The sequence below is a fragment of the Suricata suricatta genome, chromosome 6 (genome assembly GCF_006229205.1).
Source record: "Suricata suricatta isolate VVHF042 chromosome 6, meerkat_22Aug2017_6uvM2_HiC, whole genome shotgun sequence".
Taxonomy (NCBI): domain Eukaryota; kingdom Metazoa; phylum Chordata; class Mammalia; order Carnivora; family Herpestidae; genus Suricata; species Suricata suricatta.
Genome location: NC_043705.1, coordinates 105,954,447 through 105,971,622, shown reverse-complemented (window position 1 = coordinate 105,971,622; position 17,176 = coordinate 105,954,447). Strand labels below are relative to the sequence as shown.

Sequence of the window (17,176 nt, the reverse complement as noted above, 5' to 3'; positions counted from 1 at the left end):
CTGTCTCTCTCTCTCTCTCTCTCTCTCTCAAAAATAAAAACATTAAAAAGAAAAGGTATTGTTATTATTATTCCTATTTTACAGATGAGAAAACTGAAATCCTGGACAGTTAAGCAGCTTGCTTAAGTCCACATAGCTGGTAAACAGCCAGGCTGGGACTGAACCTGTTGTCGGTAAAGCCTGTGTTCTTATCCAAGTCAGGGGACCATCATTCTAAAAGGATTAGGACGCTAGGAACCCAAGATAAGCAGACCAATGAGAGATAGATCCTTATTTTCAGAGACTTTGATATCTTATTTCAAGGCAGATTTGCAGACCCTCCCATTTTAGGTCACAGATTAGGAAACTCCAGCCACTTAAACTAAGTAGCCACAGCCCCTAAGGACATGGAAATCTAAAATCATCTCTGACAGACACTCCCCAGAAATTGCAGACTTGAGGTTTCTAAGAGACTGGCACTAATTAAAGGAGAGCACAAGAGAGGACCTTGACCCAAACCAACCACTCACACCCACACAGTGCAATGCTGAGATTTCGTTTTTATTTGTGTAGTCTGCCATGGTCAAATTTCTGACATTTTTCAAATTTCAGTTTTCAAACTCCCAATTGTAGAATGGTGAAACTTTTTGTCCAAACAAAAAGCTTCATTTGCGGAATGCTGTCACCAAGCATTGGCATATGATCATCTTACTCAAGGCTCACAATAGCCACATGGGGTGGGTGCTATTTTGGTTTCCATTTTACAGATGAGGAAACTGAGTTACACAAAAGAATCAGTAGCTTTCCCAATGTTACATGGTTATTAGGTGGTGGAGGGAGATTTTGAATCCAGATTTGCTGAAGTCCAGAGGATGTAGAAGGAAGCCAAGTTCATAAAACTATGACTTGGGCTGCCTTGGTTTGGGTCTGGGCGTTTTGTTTTGACGAGTCCAGACCACTGAGGCTCTCATTGTGCACGGGAGCCCTTGGGGAACCTTGCCAGCATCAGAGGGCAGTTTAAAAAACTGGAAACAACCCAAGTGTCCATCAACAGGTGAATTAATAACCATTCATAACTTGTGGTATATAGCCCTACAATGGAATGCTTACTACTTGGTGATAAAGAAAAATGAACTATTGGTACCCATAACAACATAGATGAATTTCAAAAATAATCATGTTGAGTGGAAGAAGCCAGACAAAAGTGAGTATATACTATATGATTGCATTTATTTAAGTCTAGAAAATTTAAACTACAGTAATTATGGCAGAAAGCAGAATGGTAGTTGCTTGAGGTGGAGAGAGGGGTGGGAGGGATTCCCAAAGGACTTGAGGGAATCTTCTGAGGTGATCTAGTCGCTGTCTTGGTTGTGATGACGGTTTCATGAGTGTGTGGAAAAAATCATACATGTACGGGGCTCCGGGGCGGCTCAGCCAGTTAAGCATCCAACCTGAGTATTAAAAAAAAGAAAGAAAAGAAGGGAGAGGAGAGAGAAAGCAAGAAACACATTCTCACCCATAAAGAACAAACTGATGGTTACCAGAGAGGTGGTGGGTTGGGGGAATGGGTGAAATAGGGGATGGGGATTAAAGAGTACACTTACTGTGATGAATGAAATGAAATGAAATGGAAATTTAAAAAAAAAAGAGCATTCAAATCTTGATTTTGGCCCAGGTCATAATCTCATGCGTCATGAGACTGAGCCCTGCACTGGGCTCTGCCCTGATAGCATGGAGCTTGCTTGGGATTCTCACTCCCTCTCTCTGCCCATCCCCTACTCTCTAAGTAAATAAATAAATTTAAAAAACCATACACTTAAAAAAAAAATCATACACTTGGGGCGCGTGGGTGGCTCAGTCGGTTGAGCATCCAACTTCGACTCAGGTCATGATCTCATGGTTTGTGGGTTCGAGCCCCACGTCGGGCTCTGTGCCGACAGCTCAGAGCCTGGAGCCTGCTTTGGATTCTGTGTCTCCTTCTCTCTCTGACCCTCCCCTGATCGCACTCTCTCTAAAATAAATTTAAAAAACATTTAAAAAATCATACGCGTAAAATGTGTGCCAATTTATTGAACTCAGGTCCGGCCCCCAGCCCTGCCTCCAGCTGCTGAGGGGAAGACGGCCTCTCTGTAGCTGCGGGCTCTGTCAGCACTGACAGACCAAGGCTTTGGCCACGGGATGGATAGGTTGACCGAGGCAGTTCCTGGGAGCCCCCCGGGGTCACTCTAGACTGCAGAACTCACAACCTGGGGCAAGCCTGCTGATTGCCCAGGCACCTTCCCCTCTGAAAGATTAACTTAGTGTCTACGGCGCGCCTGCCACGCATCAGGGTCTGAACTAGTTCAACGTCTCACGTGGATAAGAGAGGATGGAATGACGTTAATGGAAGGGCCTGGCACACAATAAACATCCCCCCAAGGGCACCCGTTCCACAGCTATCCAATATCCCCTTGGTGCCTTTTCTTTGCTTGGCCTGATCTTTGAGGGCAGGAAAGACACGTGGACAAAAAGCTTTGTCAAAACACTGAGGCTGGTGGGATAAATGCTGTGAGGGCCAAGAGAAGAAATAAATTACTTCCAGTCGTGGAGAGGTTTTGCGGAGGCTGTGGTATGTAAGGGAGGGAAAGGAATTTGCACATGGAGACGGTGGGGGTGGGGCAGGATGGACGCCAGCCGGACCCCTAGGGGACACGCGGTCCGGCCGCAGGGAGGGCTACAGGGTCTGGCGCTGGAGAAAGCACCCCAGCAGCATGTGGACACATCGGCTCCCCACCCCCACCCCTGCAGAGGGCCGCACTCTGCTGTGTGATCGTAGCACTTGCTCCGTGGGCAGCCAGTTGGGCTGCTGGCAGGCGTGGCCACTTCCCCAGCTCCTCCGGAGCCTCAGGGAAGGAACCCGAGGGCCTCAGCTGGAGACTGGGTGGGGAAGAACTCCTCCAGGGGCCACTCGCCCTAAGCAGCAGCGATGCCTCAGTCCTGGGGTGTTCCCAATGGGCCAGCCAGCCCGAACCTGGCCTCCCTGGCCTCCCGTGAGACTGGGAAAATGAAAAAAAAACAAACAAAAAACCTTCAAGTTCATCCCCCCAGAACCCACAGGATGGGTCTTAAACTCCTGAAGGTTAGGCCCAAATGACACTGCCATCTGGTGGCCAAAAAGGCAATACCATGAGGATTGGCAGAGGCCCTGGGCTGAGGGCCACAAAGGCAGATATGGTGGAGACTTGTTTAATAACTTCATAATGAGACCAACATTTTGCGATCACACAGTCTAGAGCTGAAACAAAGTCTTCTCTCTGGCTACCAAGTTCCCTGAGTTGAAGGCCTCATGAGTGTGCAGAGGAGGAAAGTGCCTCCGAGGAGAGTAGGTGAGCAGTAAGGTCACACCTGGGTCTCATCAATGAGTGCCCCATCAATGGTTAGAGCCATTCCCAACGTGTGTTATCCAAGACCCTTTCCAAAGGTAAAGGGGGAAAAATTATTTCCATGAGGTGCCTTCTCTTTCACTTACAATCATACAGTGAAATTTTCCGGAACCTGAACAACATGCAGTGGCTTCGTCTAGTCCCGAAGGCTAACAGGAGGTGGGCTGTGTACTCTTGCGTTTCACAAATTTGTCTTAATTTCTAATATTGCACAACCTGCATAGCCAAAAGCTCTTCGAGGTACTCAATCATTTCTAAGAGTTTGAGACACGTACAGAAATATATTTTTTTAATAAAATAAAGCTACACACACTAAAACATTCCCTTTGTTTTGACATAATGGAACGAATTCTGTGAGACATGACTTTTTAGGCTGACTGGAATTCCAACTGCATTTCTACGGATCTATGATTAATGAAATATACGCAAATGAGTGAATAAAAAATGTTTACTCTTGGGGCACGTGTGTGGCTCAGTCAATTAAGGTCATGATCCCAGGGTTGTGGAATCAAGTTTCGTAACAGGCTCCGCACTGTTTGGGATTCTTGCTCTCTTCTCTGTCCCTCCCTTGCTCATTCTCTCTCTCTCAAAATAAATAAACAAACAACAAGTGTGCACTGTCTAACTGGTGAGCACTACTTGAAGTGATGTACACCTGTCACCCCTTTTAATCCACACATCCACCATTTACAACAGATGTTATCATGACACTTTATGCATGTGTACACCGAGAAGTTTAAGTGGCCCAGCTGGGAGGTACTGGAGCTTGGACTCTATCCCAGGCAGTCTGTCTTCAAGCCTCTACCCATTATTCTAACTATTGTTTAAGATTTAACATCCTTGAAAGGCAATGCACTTGAGGAGAGACAGAAATCTTTCAAAATATTGAAAACAAAGCGGATCACCAATCTGGCCCAACATCTTCACTATATAGATGAGGAAAAGTGAAGCCCAGAGAGTGAAAGTGACTTGCCAAAGATCACAGAGCAAAGAATCAGAATCTGCCAGGCCTCTTGCTCCCGGTCGGGCGCTCTTAGGACTCCAACCCAAGTAAGCATTGCAATTACCTTTTCCACTGCATGTGAACAAGTAACATGCAGACATTGCAAGAGACAACACTTCCAACCAACGTGGCTCGATTTTATTGCAGGGAAGCTAGGGAGGAGCAGGGCAAATGAGGGTCTCTGTGGGAACTCCCATTGCTGAGTAGGACTGCCAGGCCCCAGGTCTGTCTGGAAGGCAGGAGAGGATCAGAGGCCTGTAAGAGATGAGAAATTAGGTGGGCCAAGAGTGCCATCTGCTGGGCATATGCGGCGTTGCAAAAGCAGAAGAGGTTCACTAAGAGGTAGCTGTGGGAGGGGAAGGCCACGCCCACCAAGTCTGTTATTCTGGGTTGGCTGGAACCAACCAATCACCACCGAGGCCTTCTTCTGGGGACCTTCCCCGGCTGCTGGGATGGACTCCCAGTCCCGTTTGAATTCACATTGAGAAGGTAATGAACACAATCACAAGGAAACAAATCTGCCAATGAACAGATAGTCAAGGTGACTTCATAACCGAGAAATGCTGGGGTGCCTGAGTGGCTTAGTTGGTTGAGCATCCGACTTCAGCTCAGGTCATGATCTCACGGTTTGTGAGTTCCAGTGCCACAGCGGACTCTGCTGACAGCTCAGAGCCTGCAGCCTGCTTCCGATTCTGTGTCTCTCCCCCCCCCCCCCCCCCCCCCCCCCCCCCCCCCCCCCCCCCCCCGCTCAAAAATACCGTTTAAGAAATGCTCTCTCTGATTCCCAAACCTGGCTTCAAATTTGTCACTGGAGAGCCTCTTAAAATGGACTGAGGCAGATGGTACAGGGGTGTGTGGGGTAAAGCTCACTCGATGGGTGATTCTCACCGAGTGCTGTGCATCTGAGTCTGCAGGAGCCTTTCCACACTACACGTGCTTGCTGACATATGCCCAGATAAAATTAGTTGCTCTCTTGCTTCAAAATGGGTGGGTGGGAGGGAGCATCGATGAAACAATGACTTATAATTGGATCTGGGTGATGAATACATAGGGATTCATTTTCCTACTCATACATTTAAGACTCCCATAATAAAAAAGCAAAGATAAATAAGTTAATTAAAAACTATGAGAATTATTCAGCCACAGAAAGTAATAAAGTACTGATAGGTGCTACAGCTCAGATGAATCCTGAAAATATTACACTAATTGAAGTCGTATGGCTCCCCCCCCCTTTTTTAAGTTTATTTATTTTGGGAGAGAGTGCACACAGGAGGGGCAGGGAAAGGAGAGAGAGAATCCCAAGCAGGCTCTGCACTGCCAGCACAGAGCCTGATGTCGGGTTTGAACTCACAAACAGTGAGATCATGACCTGGGACCAAGAGTCAAAGGCCCAACTGACCAAGCCACCCCGGTACCCTTCATACGGTTTCTCTTAAATGAAACATCCAGAATAGGCAAATCCACAGAGGCAGAATGCAGATTAGTGGTTCCCAGGGGCTGGGAGGCGGGGCCATGTAGAGTGACTACTTAATGGGTTTGGGGTGTGCTTCTGGGGTGATAAAGCTTTGAAATCAGAGACTTGCACAACATCCTGAACGCAGTGGATGCCACTAGATGGTACACTTTAGCAGCGCCTGGGTGGCTCAGTTAATTGAGCGTCTGACTGGTTTTGGTTCAGGTCATGGTGAATTCGAGCCCCACATCACTGGGCTCTATGCTGAAAGGTGGAGCCTGCTTAAGATTCTCTCTGCCCCCAGCCCTGTGCGGGCACATGCACTCTCTCTCTTAAATAAAAAATAACTTCCATTAAAAAATAACTTCTCCGGGGTGCCTGGGTGGCTCAGTCGGTTAAGCCATCGACTTTGGCTGAGGCCATGATCTCACATTGGTGGGTCCGAGCCCTACCTCGGGCTCTGTGCTGACAGCTCGGAGCCTGGAACCGGCTTTGGATTCTGTGTCTCCCTGTCTATCTGCCACTCCCCCCTCATGCTCTGTCTCTGTCTCAAAAATAAATAAAATATTTTTTTTTAATTAAAAAAAATAATAACTTCTCCTCTGATTTGGGGTGCCTCTCATCCTGCCTCTGCCACTCACCTGTGTGTGGCTGTGATCACGTCACTGCCCCTCTCCAGGCCTTATGTTTCTCAGCGGCATGGAGAGCACAGACCCACATCAGGGATGTGGCACTCACTGTAACTAAAACACCAGAGGCGCTGCCTGGGCAGTGACAGCTAGGGGGGGCTGTGCTGCTGAGGACTCGGAAGCCATGTCTGGGCCCAGAGGGAAGCAGTGCTGGCGCAGTGAGTCAGGTCTGGCCTGGCTCCACGAAGAGCGGTTCTGGTACAGTGCCACTTATGTGCCCCTCTGGAGTGTGTACAGTTAAAGGGGACATCCAGCTTGGATGTGAGGAGTGTTTCATCTGGGCAAGGGCATGCTCAGGGAGCTGACAGCTGTTGCGAGCAGGAAGAGAAACCAAGTTGAATTAACTTACCTGGTCAGCTCACAGGAGCACGAGACCCAGGGCACAGCTGTCCTCTCAGATGGGACAGTTTATCAAAGCATTGCTCAGGATATGCTCTCTACTTAAACCCTTAAACCCTTAAAAGGGACCTTGGGAGGCATACATACAGAACCTAGTGCTCTGTGCTCTCTAGCGAGGCTGTAAGGACTCCCAGAACTCATGCATGAGATAATGAAGGGGCCTCACCCACCTGCCCCCTCTTGTCCATCTTGGGCCCAGGGGTCCAGGCCCTTGCTACTTGGGGCCGAGGTAGGAAACAGCTTTTCCTGTTTTTCCCAAGGTCTCCAGTAGAAGGTCCACGCTGTGCTCCGAGTTGATGCAAACCTTCTTGTTGGGTAGGTCAATGTCAAACTCAACTCCTGCAGGAAAAGGGATTGGGGGGCAGGGAGGAAGCAGAGACCTTCCCAGTCAGAGCAAAAAAGAGTTCAGGCTACAAACTTCTTATTCACAACCACCTTCCCCTTTCCTCCATACCAGGTGTCAGCAAACTCCTCCTATGAAGGGCCAGAGTACATGTCTTTAGGCATTTTGGGCCACATAGACTCAGCTGCATAATCTTCTCTGTGTGCATTGCTTTTACAATCCTTTAAAAATGTAAAACCCAGAGCATGTGGGTGGCTCAGTCAGTCAAGTGTCCAACTCTTGATTTCAGTCGGCTCAGGTCATAATCTCATGGTTCATGAGATCGAGCCCCGTTTCAGGTTCTGCACTGGCAGACCAGAACCTGCTGGGGACTCTCTCACCCTTTCTCTCTGCCCCTCCTCACCCTCTCAAAATAAATAAATAAACTAAAAATAATAATAATAATACATATATATCATTAAAAAAAGGCAAGCGTTTCTGAATAAAACTAGACTGTAAGGCTCCCCCCCACCCCGGAAGTCACTACAGACAGCATGGCATCTACCCAGGTTCTGCCCCCTCCGGAAGTCACTAGAGACAGCATGGCATCTACCCAGGTTCTGCCCCCTCCGGAAGTCACTACAGACAGCATGGCATCTACCCAGGTTCTGCCCCCTCCGGAAGTCACTACAGACAGCATGGCATCTACCCAGGTTCTGCCTCCTCCGGAAGTCACTAGAGACAGCATGGCATCTACCCAGGCTTTCTTGCAGACAGACAAAGAAAAAATAACTTTCCCAAAAGTGCATCGCACTATCTAAACAGATCTCACCGTATTTCCCTTTCCAATGTCCGGGATATCTTGCCTTCCTAGTGTATGGACTGACCTCATTTTTTTTAACAGCGGCACTGCATTCCATAGTGGGGATGCACCGCACATGCACTCGATCCCCTGCCAAGGGACACTGACGTTACTGCTTTCAGTTTCGCACTATTATCACACAGTGGCTGCAGTTACAAAACTTGTCAAATATTTGTCACAATATTTCCATACTGTGAATTTACAAAATGGAAATTGTGGGGCAACAGACTGGCACTTGTTAATGTAAAACCACCCTCCAAAACGGCGGTGCCCCCCTGGTCCCCAGAGCGGTACATAATGTGTTTTATTGAGACAGTAGAATGCAGAGGGAAAGCCCTTGACTGGTTCTAGGCCTGGCTTCATTGATGACTAGTTGGATGACCACAGGCGGGTCCTGCCCATTAGAGGCCTCAGTCTCCCCATCTGTACATGAAGGAGTTGGCGATGGCCACCCCTCTGGTCTCCCCAGTTCACATATGCCATTAGTCTGTGAATCCTCAGGCCCAGCACTGTTCATCTAAGGCCCCAACTCAGACAACCCTTCTCCCCCACCTCAAGAGGCCACCCAGGAGGGGACAGTAGTGAAAAGTGGGGAGAAACCTATCCTAGTTCAAAGGGAGATCCCCAAATGCTCAAAGAGACTTAAAAAGCCCATGGTACTGGATTTTTTTTTTATGCTTATTTATTTTCAAGAGAAAGAGAGAGACAGAATGTGAGCAGGGAAGGAGCAGAGAGAGAGGGAGACACAGAATCTGAAGCTGGCTCCAGGCTCTGAGCTGCCAGCACACAGCCCGACACAGAGCTTGAGCCCACAAACTGTGAGACAATGACCTGGGCCGAAGTTAGGAGCTTAACCGACTGAGCCACCCAGGCACAGGTTTTTATCATAATGTCTGAATTTGTATCTAATGGATACCAAGGGAGAAAAAAAAATGCAATGTGTCCTTGCTACACACTGGATTTTTGCCTTTTGGTTCAGAAGTGTCTCCCTCTTCCTTGGAATAAACATTTTGATGGCCTCGTAGATCTAGAAGAAACTCTGTGTTCCCTGCGGCCCAGATTCCAGATCGGGTGTCAAGAGAGAAATGCATCTGCCCTCACTCATTCAGAGTGTGCATCCTGGTATCGGTGGGGCTTCCGGACACACCTGCACTCTTACAATGTCCACAGCGAAAGCTGACTCAAGACCGGCAGGCCCACACCACAGGGAGGGAAACTCAGGGCCGCGGGAGAAGAGGCCACAGTCACACGGCCAGGCAGCAGCCAGGGCTCCCCCACTGCTTCAGACTCAGACTAAGATTCCAGTTTACGGGACTAGAAACCAGCCACGGACTCACTTTCGACAAGTCACTTCCCCTTCTGGGCCCTGGTGTCCACATCCCCTTTCCACAGACGGAAAGTGCAGCTCAGAAGAAATGCTCCAAGTGCTCATGAGAGCACATCCATGTGGAAGCCCTCTGAAAACTGGGTTTTAAAAATGAAAATCTTATAAAAAAAAATCATTGCCTCATGGGCCTCTCTGGGCCTCACTTGAGAACTGAGGAGGCTGGATGAGAATAATCTTTTTTTTCTTCTTAATGTTTATTTATTTTTTAAGAGGCAGAGCATGAGCAGCGGAGGGGCAGAGAGAGAGAGGGAGACACAGAATCAGAAGCAGGCTCCAGGCTCTGGGCTGTCAGCCCAGAGACGATGCAGGGCTCAGACTCATGAACTACAACAAGATTATGACCCGAGCCAAAGTCGGATGTTTAAACTGACTGAGCCACCCAGGTGTCCCGAGAATAATCATTTTCTAAATATGTCCTAAAGGGGTGCTTTAGGAGTTCTACACATGACTCGAGTCAAAGTTTATTTTTTTAAAAACTACGATTTTAAAACTGTTCATAGAAAATGACACTCAAATGTATCATATCAAAAGTCATCACACTGAAGATATTAGCTAGTTCTGCCAGGACTCTGAGCTAGACTGTGTGGCCAAATCCCAGCCCTGCCACTTACTGTGTTATCTCAGGCACATGGCTTAACCTCTCTGAACTTCCGTTCCTCCTGCTTATAATGGAGATAGTCCAAGAAGCTACCTAAATGGCTGTGGTGAGCAATAGATGACTCGATCCGCAAAAGCCACTAAGCAGAATATCTGACACATGCTAAGTTCTCACTCTGTTTTGATTTACTGTTACTATCAGCTTAAACTCAAGCTTCTGCTCCAGGCTTGCATGCACCCTGATATATGTGCATCGGTCTCCCCACCTCACTGCTAACCCAGGGCCACTACTCACCTCCCAGCTTGTTGAGCACCCGACTGACCGCATTGGAGCAGCCTTCACAGGTCATGTCCACAGAGAACTCGTGTTTCTACAACAAACAAAGGCGACTATGAGCCAAGTCGTGCAGAGTGACCCAGATGCCCCAGCAGCATGCAGGCCCCCTCAGAGACCAGGACAAAGGGCAGAGAGGGCAAGATCTGGCTGTCATCAGACTCACCGGGAGCCTGTTTCTGAGCCTCACTCTAGTAAACTGTAAAGCAGAGTAAGGAAGCGTTTCTCCAAGTGTTGTTGTATTAAATGAGATAACCCATATAAATCTTTTAGGTGTGTCTAGCACACGATGAGTAGAATCACCCAGGAAGCGAGTTTAAAATGTTGGCTTCTAGTCTTACCTTCAAAATCTTGATTCTTGAGCTCTGGAGTTTTCTCAGGGCATCGATAACTGATATGAGTGGGCCCACGTACTTGGGGCAGTGCTGATCTGGTAATCTTATTTACGCATCACTTTCTGCATTAGGGGAACTTGCAAAACCTACCAGTTCTGATCAACAAGTCTGGGCTGGGGTGTCTATTATGGCTAATAAGCTTCCCTGCTGCTCTAACACATTGAGATCACTGTTCTCATCCATGTGCCTCACTGTCAGAGGCGGCGCCTGCGTCCTGGGAAGGGAAGGGATTTGCCTGGGCTCCCAGTGAGGTGGAGGCCGGGCCAGTAAGGAGACCCAGACTCCTGGGCTCTTCACACGGGCTCAACATCCTAGTATCCAGGATATCTAACAAACTAAGTGCATGAAGGCAAACTTTGCTCAGTTCACTGCTAATCCAATACATGAGCTGTACCTAGCACAGAGGAGGTGCTTGAGTTGAGTGAATGGATGATTGACACATCTGATTGTGGGTCGCTGGGTCCTTCCTTTGCTTTCAGACAAGGATTACTTATACCATTACCTTCTTTATTTTAAAATCTCTGAAATAAGACAAGCTTCAGTTCTCAGGTCTGGCACTTACAAGCTCTATGATTAAGTTACTTAACTCCCCTTACTTTTGTTTCTACATCTGCAAAATGGGGATGAGAGTCCCTCTCCAGGTTGGTGAATGGGATGAACACTTTAAGTGTGCTGGCCAGCATCCACGATGGCCCCAGTGATCTCCATGTCCTGAGTATTTATACCCTTGCACATCCCCATTCCACAATGTCTCAGGGTTAGTCTGTGTGTCCAGTAGAATATGGCTGAAGTGATGTTATATGACTTTTGAGGCTAGGTCATAAAAGACATTGTGACTTCTTCCTTGCTCTCTCTCTCTGGAATCTGGGATCACTCACTCTGGAGGAAGCTGGCTGTGACACCTTTTTTTTTGGGGGGGGGGTAGGGGGGCGGTGTGAAGAGACAGAGAGAAAGAAGAGAGAATCCCAAGCAGGCTCCACACACAGTGCAAAGCCCGACATGGGGTTCAATTTCACTACCTTGAGACCATGAGCTGAGCCAAAATCTAGAATCGGATGCTTACCCCAGGTACCCCTGGCTGCAACATCTTGAAGACATCATGGTGAGGAACTGAGTCAACAGCTATGTGAGGAAGCCATCTTGGAGGCAGATGCTCCTTCAGACAAGTACGGCCCTGGCTGACATCTTCACTACAGCTTCACCAGAGACCCCGAGCCAGGAACACCCCACTGCGCTGCTCCCAGATTCCTGACTCTCAGAAACTATGAATCAATAAATGTGTTATTGTTTTAAACTGCCACAGTTTAAAGGTAATTGCTCAGGAGCAACATATAACTAAAACATGAAGTAAAGAGGTTGGAGCCTACTAGTAGTTTCCACTGGGTGAAAAATTAGCTGTTGGAGTATTATTATAAGTTTGTTCCATCTCTCTCTCTCTCTCTTTTTTTTTTTTACCTTAAAAAAAACAATGGCTACATTTTTTATAGAGCATTTCAAAATGTTTCAAATTTGTTACCTCAGTTAGAATTCTGGACATAACAATGTTTCTTGTTGGAAGACCTCAGGCAAACCCCCCCCCCCGCCCCCCGTGCTTTATTGGCGGCAGTCAGCAGTATATAATGCCTTGTCTATACCAACAAGGTATCAGCCAACTTAAGGTTTCTCAACTTCTGTGCACAGAGGAATCACTTGGGGACGTGAGGACATGCGGCTCTGCAGGTAGCTGCCTCAATGAGCTCTGAGGCTCCGGGGTAGGCCCCTGGCCTCTCCATTTTTAACCCAGAGGGGAGACACACCCCTGCAAAAAATTAGACTAATGGGGGCGCCTGGGTGGCTCAGTTGGTTGAGTCGCCAATTTCAGCTCAGGTCATGATCTCAGGGTTCATGGGTTCAAGCCCTCTGATAGGCTCTGTGCACACAGCTCAGAGCCTGGAACCTACTTCAGATTCTGTGTCTCCCTCTCTCTCTGCCCCTCCCGTGCTTGTGCTCTCTCTCTCTCTCAAAAATAAATAAATTTTTAAAAATTGGACTGAGGCTTCTCAAGCTCTTTCCAAGTCTCAGAACATCCTTGGGTCTGGCTTATCATCATGGGGTCCAGGGGAAACTAAGACCAAGAGTTAGGAGTTGGCTTTTCAGCTATTTTATTGAGACCAAATCTGCGAAGTCTGTCTTAAAGAAAATGGTTAGGTTTTCTTTTCTTCTAGTTAAACCCCTCCCATTCCTTCAGCTTGTTGTAGGACTGACTATTCAACAACAACCACAACAAATTCTGGAAATAAGAATTTGGAACAAGTGTTCCAAAATCTTTTCTTTAATGTGTGGTCCTCAGACCAACACTATCAGCACGACCTGGGAGCTTGCAAAGTGCAAAATCTTGGGTCCCACTGCAGGCCTCCTGAATCAGCATCCTCATTTTAATAAGACACACAGGGGGTGCTCCTGGCTGGTTCATTCAGTAGAATATGCGACTCTTGATCTCAGGGTGGCAAATGTGAGCCCCACATTGGGTTTTACTTAAAAAAGAAAAATAAATAAAAATGAAAAACAGTTTATTTCTACCCACATCACAGTTTATTTCTACCCACATCACAGCTATTCTAGAATGTGAATTGGCGATCTACAGACTACCTAGGACCTGGTCTTAGGAAGTTTCACAGAAACACAGCGAAGCTCACAGGTTAGCTCCATCTCACACTGGAATGGCGGAGGTGAGCAGTTGTAATGGACCACATGGTTCATGAAGCATAAAGCATTTGAAGTATTTACCTGACCCTTTAAGAAGACATGTGCTGACTCCTGCTCTAGAATGACCAACGGACAATCAATTTATCAATTAGGTATTTATCAACACCCATCCAAAGCCTTAAAACATCTGCAAGACCAACATAATACCTAAATCTATCGAGTGCCCATATGTGCCAAACGTGCTTTATACAGTATCTTAAGGCAGTCCTCACTCAGCTTGGAAAGGGAGCTAGTCACCCTATTTTTCCCCAGAGGGAAACTGAGGTTCCTAGGGGTTCATCAGGTTGCCCACGGTCATGGGGTGAGTCTGTGCTGAGGCTGGGATGTGAACCCAGGCCCTCGTGGCTCCAGGGACATTTTAGCTGTGGAGCAGCCAACACACTGCCAGGTGTCGCTTCGTGACCCTGATTCTCAGCGGGAGCTCTGCGAGTGGGACACCCTGTGGGAAAGCAAAGGGTGCCCAAGAACCTAAAGTCAACAAACACGGGCAGCTTTCTGCTGCTGACTACAGAGAGGTCCCCTTTCAGCCTCCACAGTACAGAGGTCAGGAGCCAGGAGGAGGCTTCTGGGTGGCAAATGTTCAGTCAGCACTCTTCTCCTCTAGTCTGAGCTGCAGAAGTCAATTTGGGGGGGAAGGGGGAGAAAAATCTACGTAATGGACAGAATAATCTGTTCTTTACAGAGAGACCCAAGGCCAGCCCCTCCCCCCCCTCCCCGGCTCCGCAGAGCCTCTCCTTCATCACCTCTAAGACAGGTCCTTGAGAGCAATGAAAAAGTCCAGTAAACTGTACAACTTCTTAAGACAATCTCAGAACTGGAAGGGCAGGAATGCCATGGGGTCACATTGTCCAGAGCCCTCCAAGAGAAGGAATTTTCTTTCAAATATCCAGGATATTCAGTCTTTGAGTACAATGTCCATAAGGAGTTTACTAATGCTAATATTTGAGTGCAAACTACATGTCAGGCATTGCTCGAAACCTTCTGCGTGCATTACCATGTTTTTCACCATGATGTTCCCAGGAAATGGCCCTTAATATCCCTTCCTGACAGAAAAGGGAACTTAAGTTCAGACATTAGGTCACTCACTCATGGTGACACAGCTATTGAGCAGCAGGGTCTAGGCTGAAAATGTCTCTCCAAAGCCTGAACTCTCAACTACTGTGGTCCTTGTTAAAATGGGGTTAACACTGGCCTGCCTATAGGTTCTTCCTTACTTGTCTGACATCTAGGCAAGAACTATCATTTCTTGGGAACTAGCTACGTCAGTGGCTACGCTACACATTTTATAATTTACCTGGTATTTTTCCAGGTAATACTAAAAATGGTCCTTTGAGATCACAGTTTTTATTCCCATTTTATAGATGCGGAGATCAAGGCACAGAGAGGTAAAGCAGCTTGCCTGAGGTCACCCAGTTGACAGACGAGGGCACAGATTTTTCAGAGGCCTCTGAGATTCTAAGCTTTTGTCAGAGAAACCTCTCCTGTGACATGCTCTGCCCCTCTCAGTTTTGACCATGACCTCTGGACTAATACTGCCTTTCTTCAGCTGCTCATCTTGTGATACGGTGCCAAGTGCCCTCTTCATTCTGATCATCCGTCCTGGAGGGTTTTGCTTATCAAAATCCCCAAAAGTGAACACAGAATAGAATGATTCTCAAGCTGGCCTTCCCTTCACTGCCACCCCCTCCGAAAATCACGCCTATCCCAGTCCCAGGGGGATTAATGCTGCTGTCTTCACATTGCCACTGGCAGATCTGCTCAAGTAGGAGGGCTGATTCCGTCAGGTTCTTTGTCCATTCTTTGTGTCGTCTGAGGATTTGTCTCAAGGCACCTGACAAAACCCCAGGGAAGTGACACCTGAGATGTTTGCGACTTGGCCCAGGGAGGTGCTGGCTTACCTGTCAGCTCCCCAAAGCTAGGCTGCTAAGACACAGGGCATCTGTGGGACACCTCGTGGTATCCACTTGAAGCAGAGCCATTAACTATACACCCTGGGGGAAATTGCTAAACATCACATGACCCCAACCAGGATCTACAGGATGTAATTGACATCACAGCTTACTCTCAAGCCGGTGTGTCCACTTTTGTCTGGCACTTCCCAAGTGATCAGGCCAGGAAAGACTGGAGACTAAAGATAAGGGGCTTAATCCTGGCTCCACCCAACGTGCCTCAGAGACCTAAGTAAGTTATCAGGCTTTTTCTTTCTTTTTATCTGTGAAAGTCCTTAATTTCTTATCTACAAAATGAGGCCTTGACCAACCATGTATGTACTTTAAGACTGAGTGAACTTCAAAGGCGGCTAAGACCGGCTCATTCCTCCCCAAACTCTGTTATTGAGCAACTGGCAACTTTGAGCAGGTCCCTTAACCTCTCTGGGGCTTAGGAGTTCAGATTCAGAAAGTGATCCGTAAGAAAGGTTAAAAGCACGGTCTCCATTCAGCGCCGAACTGAAAATAGTCCAGAGTAGGCAGGGAAGGGAAGAAAACCACTGACCTCTGAAAACCTGCCCCGTCCCGGAGGCAACAGCCACTTTACCCCTCCCCCCACCACCTTACCCCTTCTCCCCCATTCCTCCTTTCAGGCCAGCTCCGAAGACCGGGACAAGCAGGGTGAAGGCGCAGGGACTAGACGTCCCAGTTCCAGCTCGCCACCGGCTCGGCGACTGTGCCCTTCCCTGAGTCTCAGTTTTCCCATCTATGCAAGGAAGGGTTGGGCTTGTAACCAGTGGAGGCCCGCCTGCAGCTCCGAAGTCCTGAAGCCTGACTCCTACAGAAAACCCCTTTCGGATCGGATTTTCTGGAGGGTCGCAGAAGCTGGGAGTAGATGGGAAGAGAGTGAGAAGAGAGGCAATAGCTCCGGCTGCGGCCTGAGCCCTTGAAGAGCTCTGTGTGGCCGATCGGCGGTACAACGGAGGTGCAAGCCGGGGGCCCGGGTTTACGCGAGGCGGGAGCTAGCAGGCACTTACCGGCATGACCGTGGATGTGGTGGTGGCGACTCCTCTGCTGGCTCTGAGCTCTAGTGCAGCTGTGTTTCCGGGGCTGGGGGCCAAGAAGCACCGCCCCTCACCCGAAGCCACGCCCCCTCCTCATGGAGGACAATTAGGCCCCGCCCCGGCCGCGGGGACCCGGAGCCCTGGAACCGCAGTTGGCCGCCCCTCCTCTTTAGGGCGGGCGGAGCCCGGGGACGTCGCAGGCGTCTGCCGCCCTCCGGGCCAGCCTGCTACGCCTCTCGAGCACGTTTAGACCACCTGCTCAGTGTCAGGCCTGTATTAGCGGCTGGGAATACCAGGATCCAGCAGTGAACGCGACAAACCCCACACCTACCTAAAAGGAGAAACAGGGGCGCCTGGGTGGCTCAGTCGGTTAAGCTCCGGCTTCAGCTCAGGTCATGATCTCACGGTTGGTGGGTTCAAGCCCCACGTCGGGCTCTGTGCTGGCAGCTAGCTCAGAGCCTGGAGCCTGCTTCAGATTCTGTATCTCCCTCTCTCTCTGACCCTCCCCTGCTCACACTATCTCTCTCTGTCTCTCAAAAAAATAAAATAAAATAAAAATAAAATAAAAGGAGAAACATTTCTCGACTCCGTCAGTAT

The 17,176-nt window shown here is 48.4% G+C and overlaps 1 protein-coding gene across 3 annotated transcripts; it reads right to left on the bottom strand.

The window, feature by feature from the left end:
- Window positions 1–1,184: 1,184 nt before the first annotated feature.
- ATOX1 (antioxidant 1 copper chaperone) lies at window positions 1,185–16,660 on the bottom strand. 3 transcript variants are annotated; one of them, XM_029942991.1, is made up of 4 exons: window positions 11,906–12,009; window positions 10,409–10,484; window positions 7,116–7,284; window positions 1,185–1,430 (listed from the first exon to the last, which is right to left on the bottom strand). In XM_029942991.1, the coding sequence occupies exons 1-3, from the start codon at window positions 11,927–11,929 to the stop codon at window positions 7,160–7,162; spliced, it is 225 nt and encodes a 74-aa protein (XP_029798851.1). In that variant the 5' UTR covers window positions 11,930–12,009; the 3' UTR covers window positions 1,185–1,430; window positions 7,116–7,159. The 3 variants fall into 3 exon arrangements, with proteins under 3 accessions (XP_029798851.1, XP_029798852.1, XP_029798850.1); XM_029942992.1 differs by lacking the exons at window positions 1,185–1,430; window positions 11,906–12,009 and adding exons at window positions 4,521–4,659; window positions 16,553–16,660; XM_029942990.1 differs by lacking the exon at window positions 1,185–1,430 and adding an exon at window positions 4,521–4,659 and having other exon boundaries at window positions 11,906–11,992.
- Window positions 16,661–17,176: the final 516 nt, after the last annotated feature.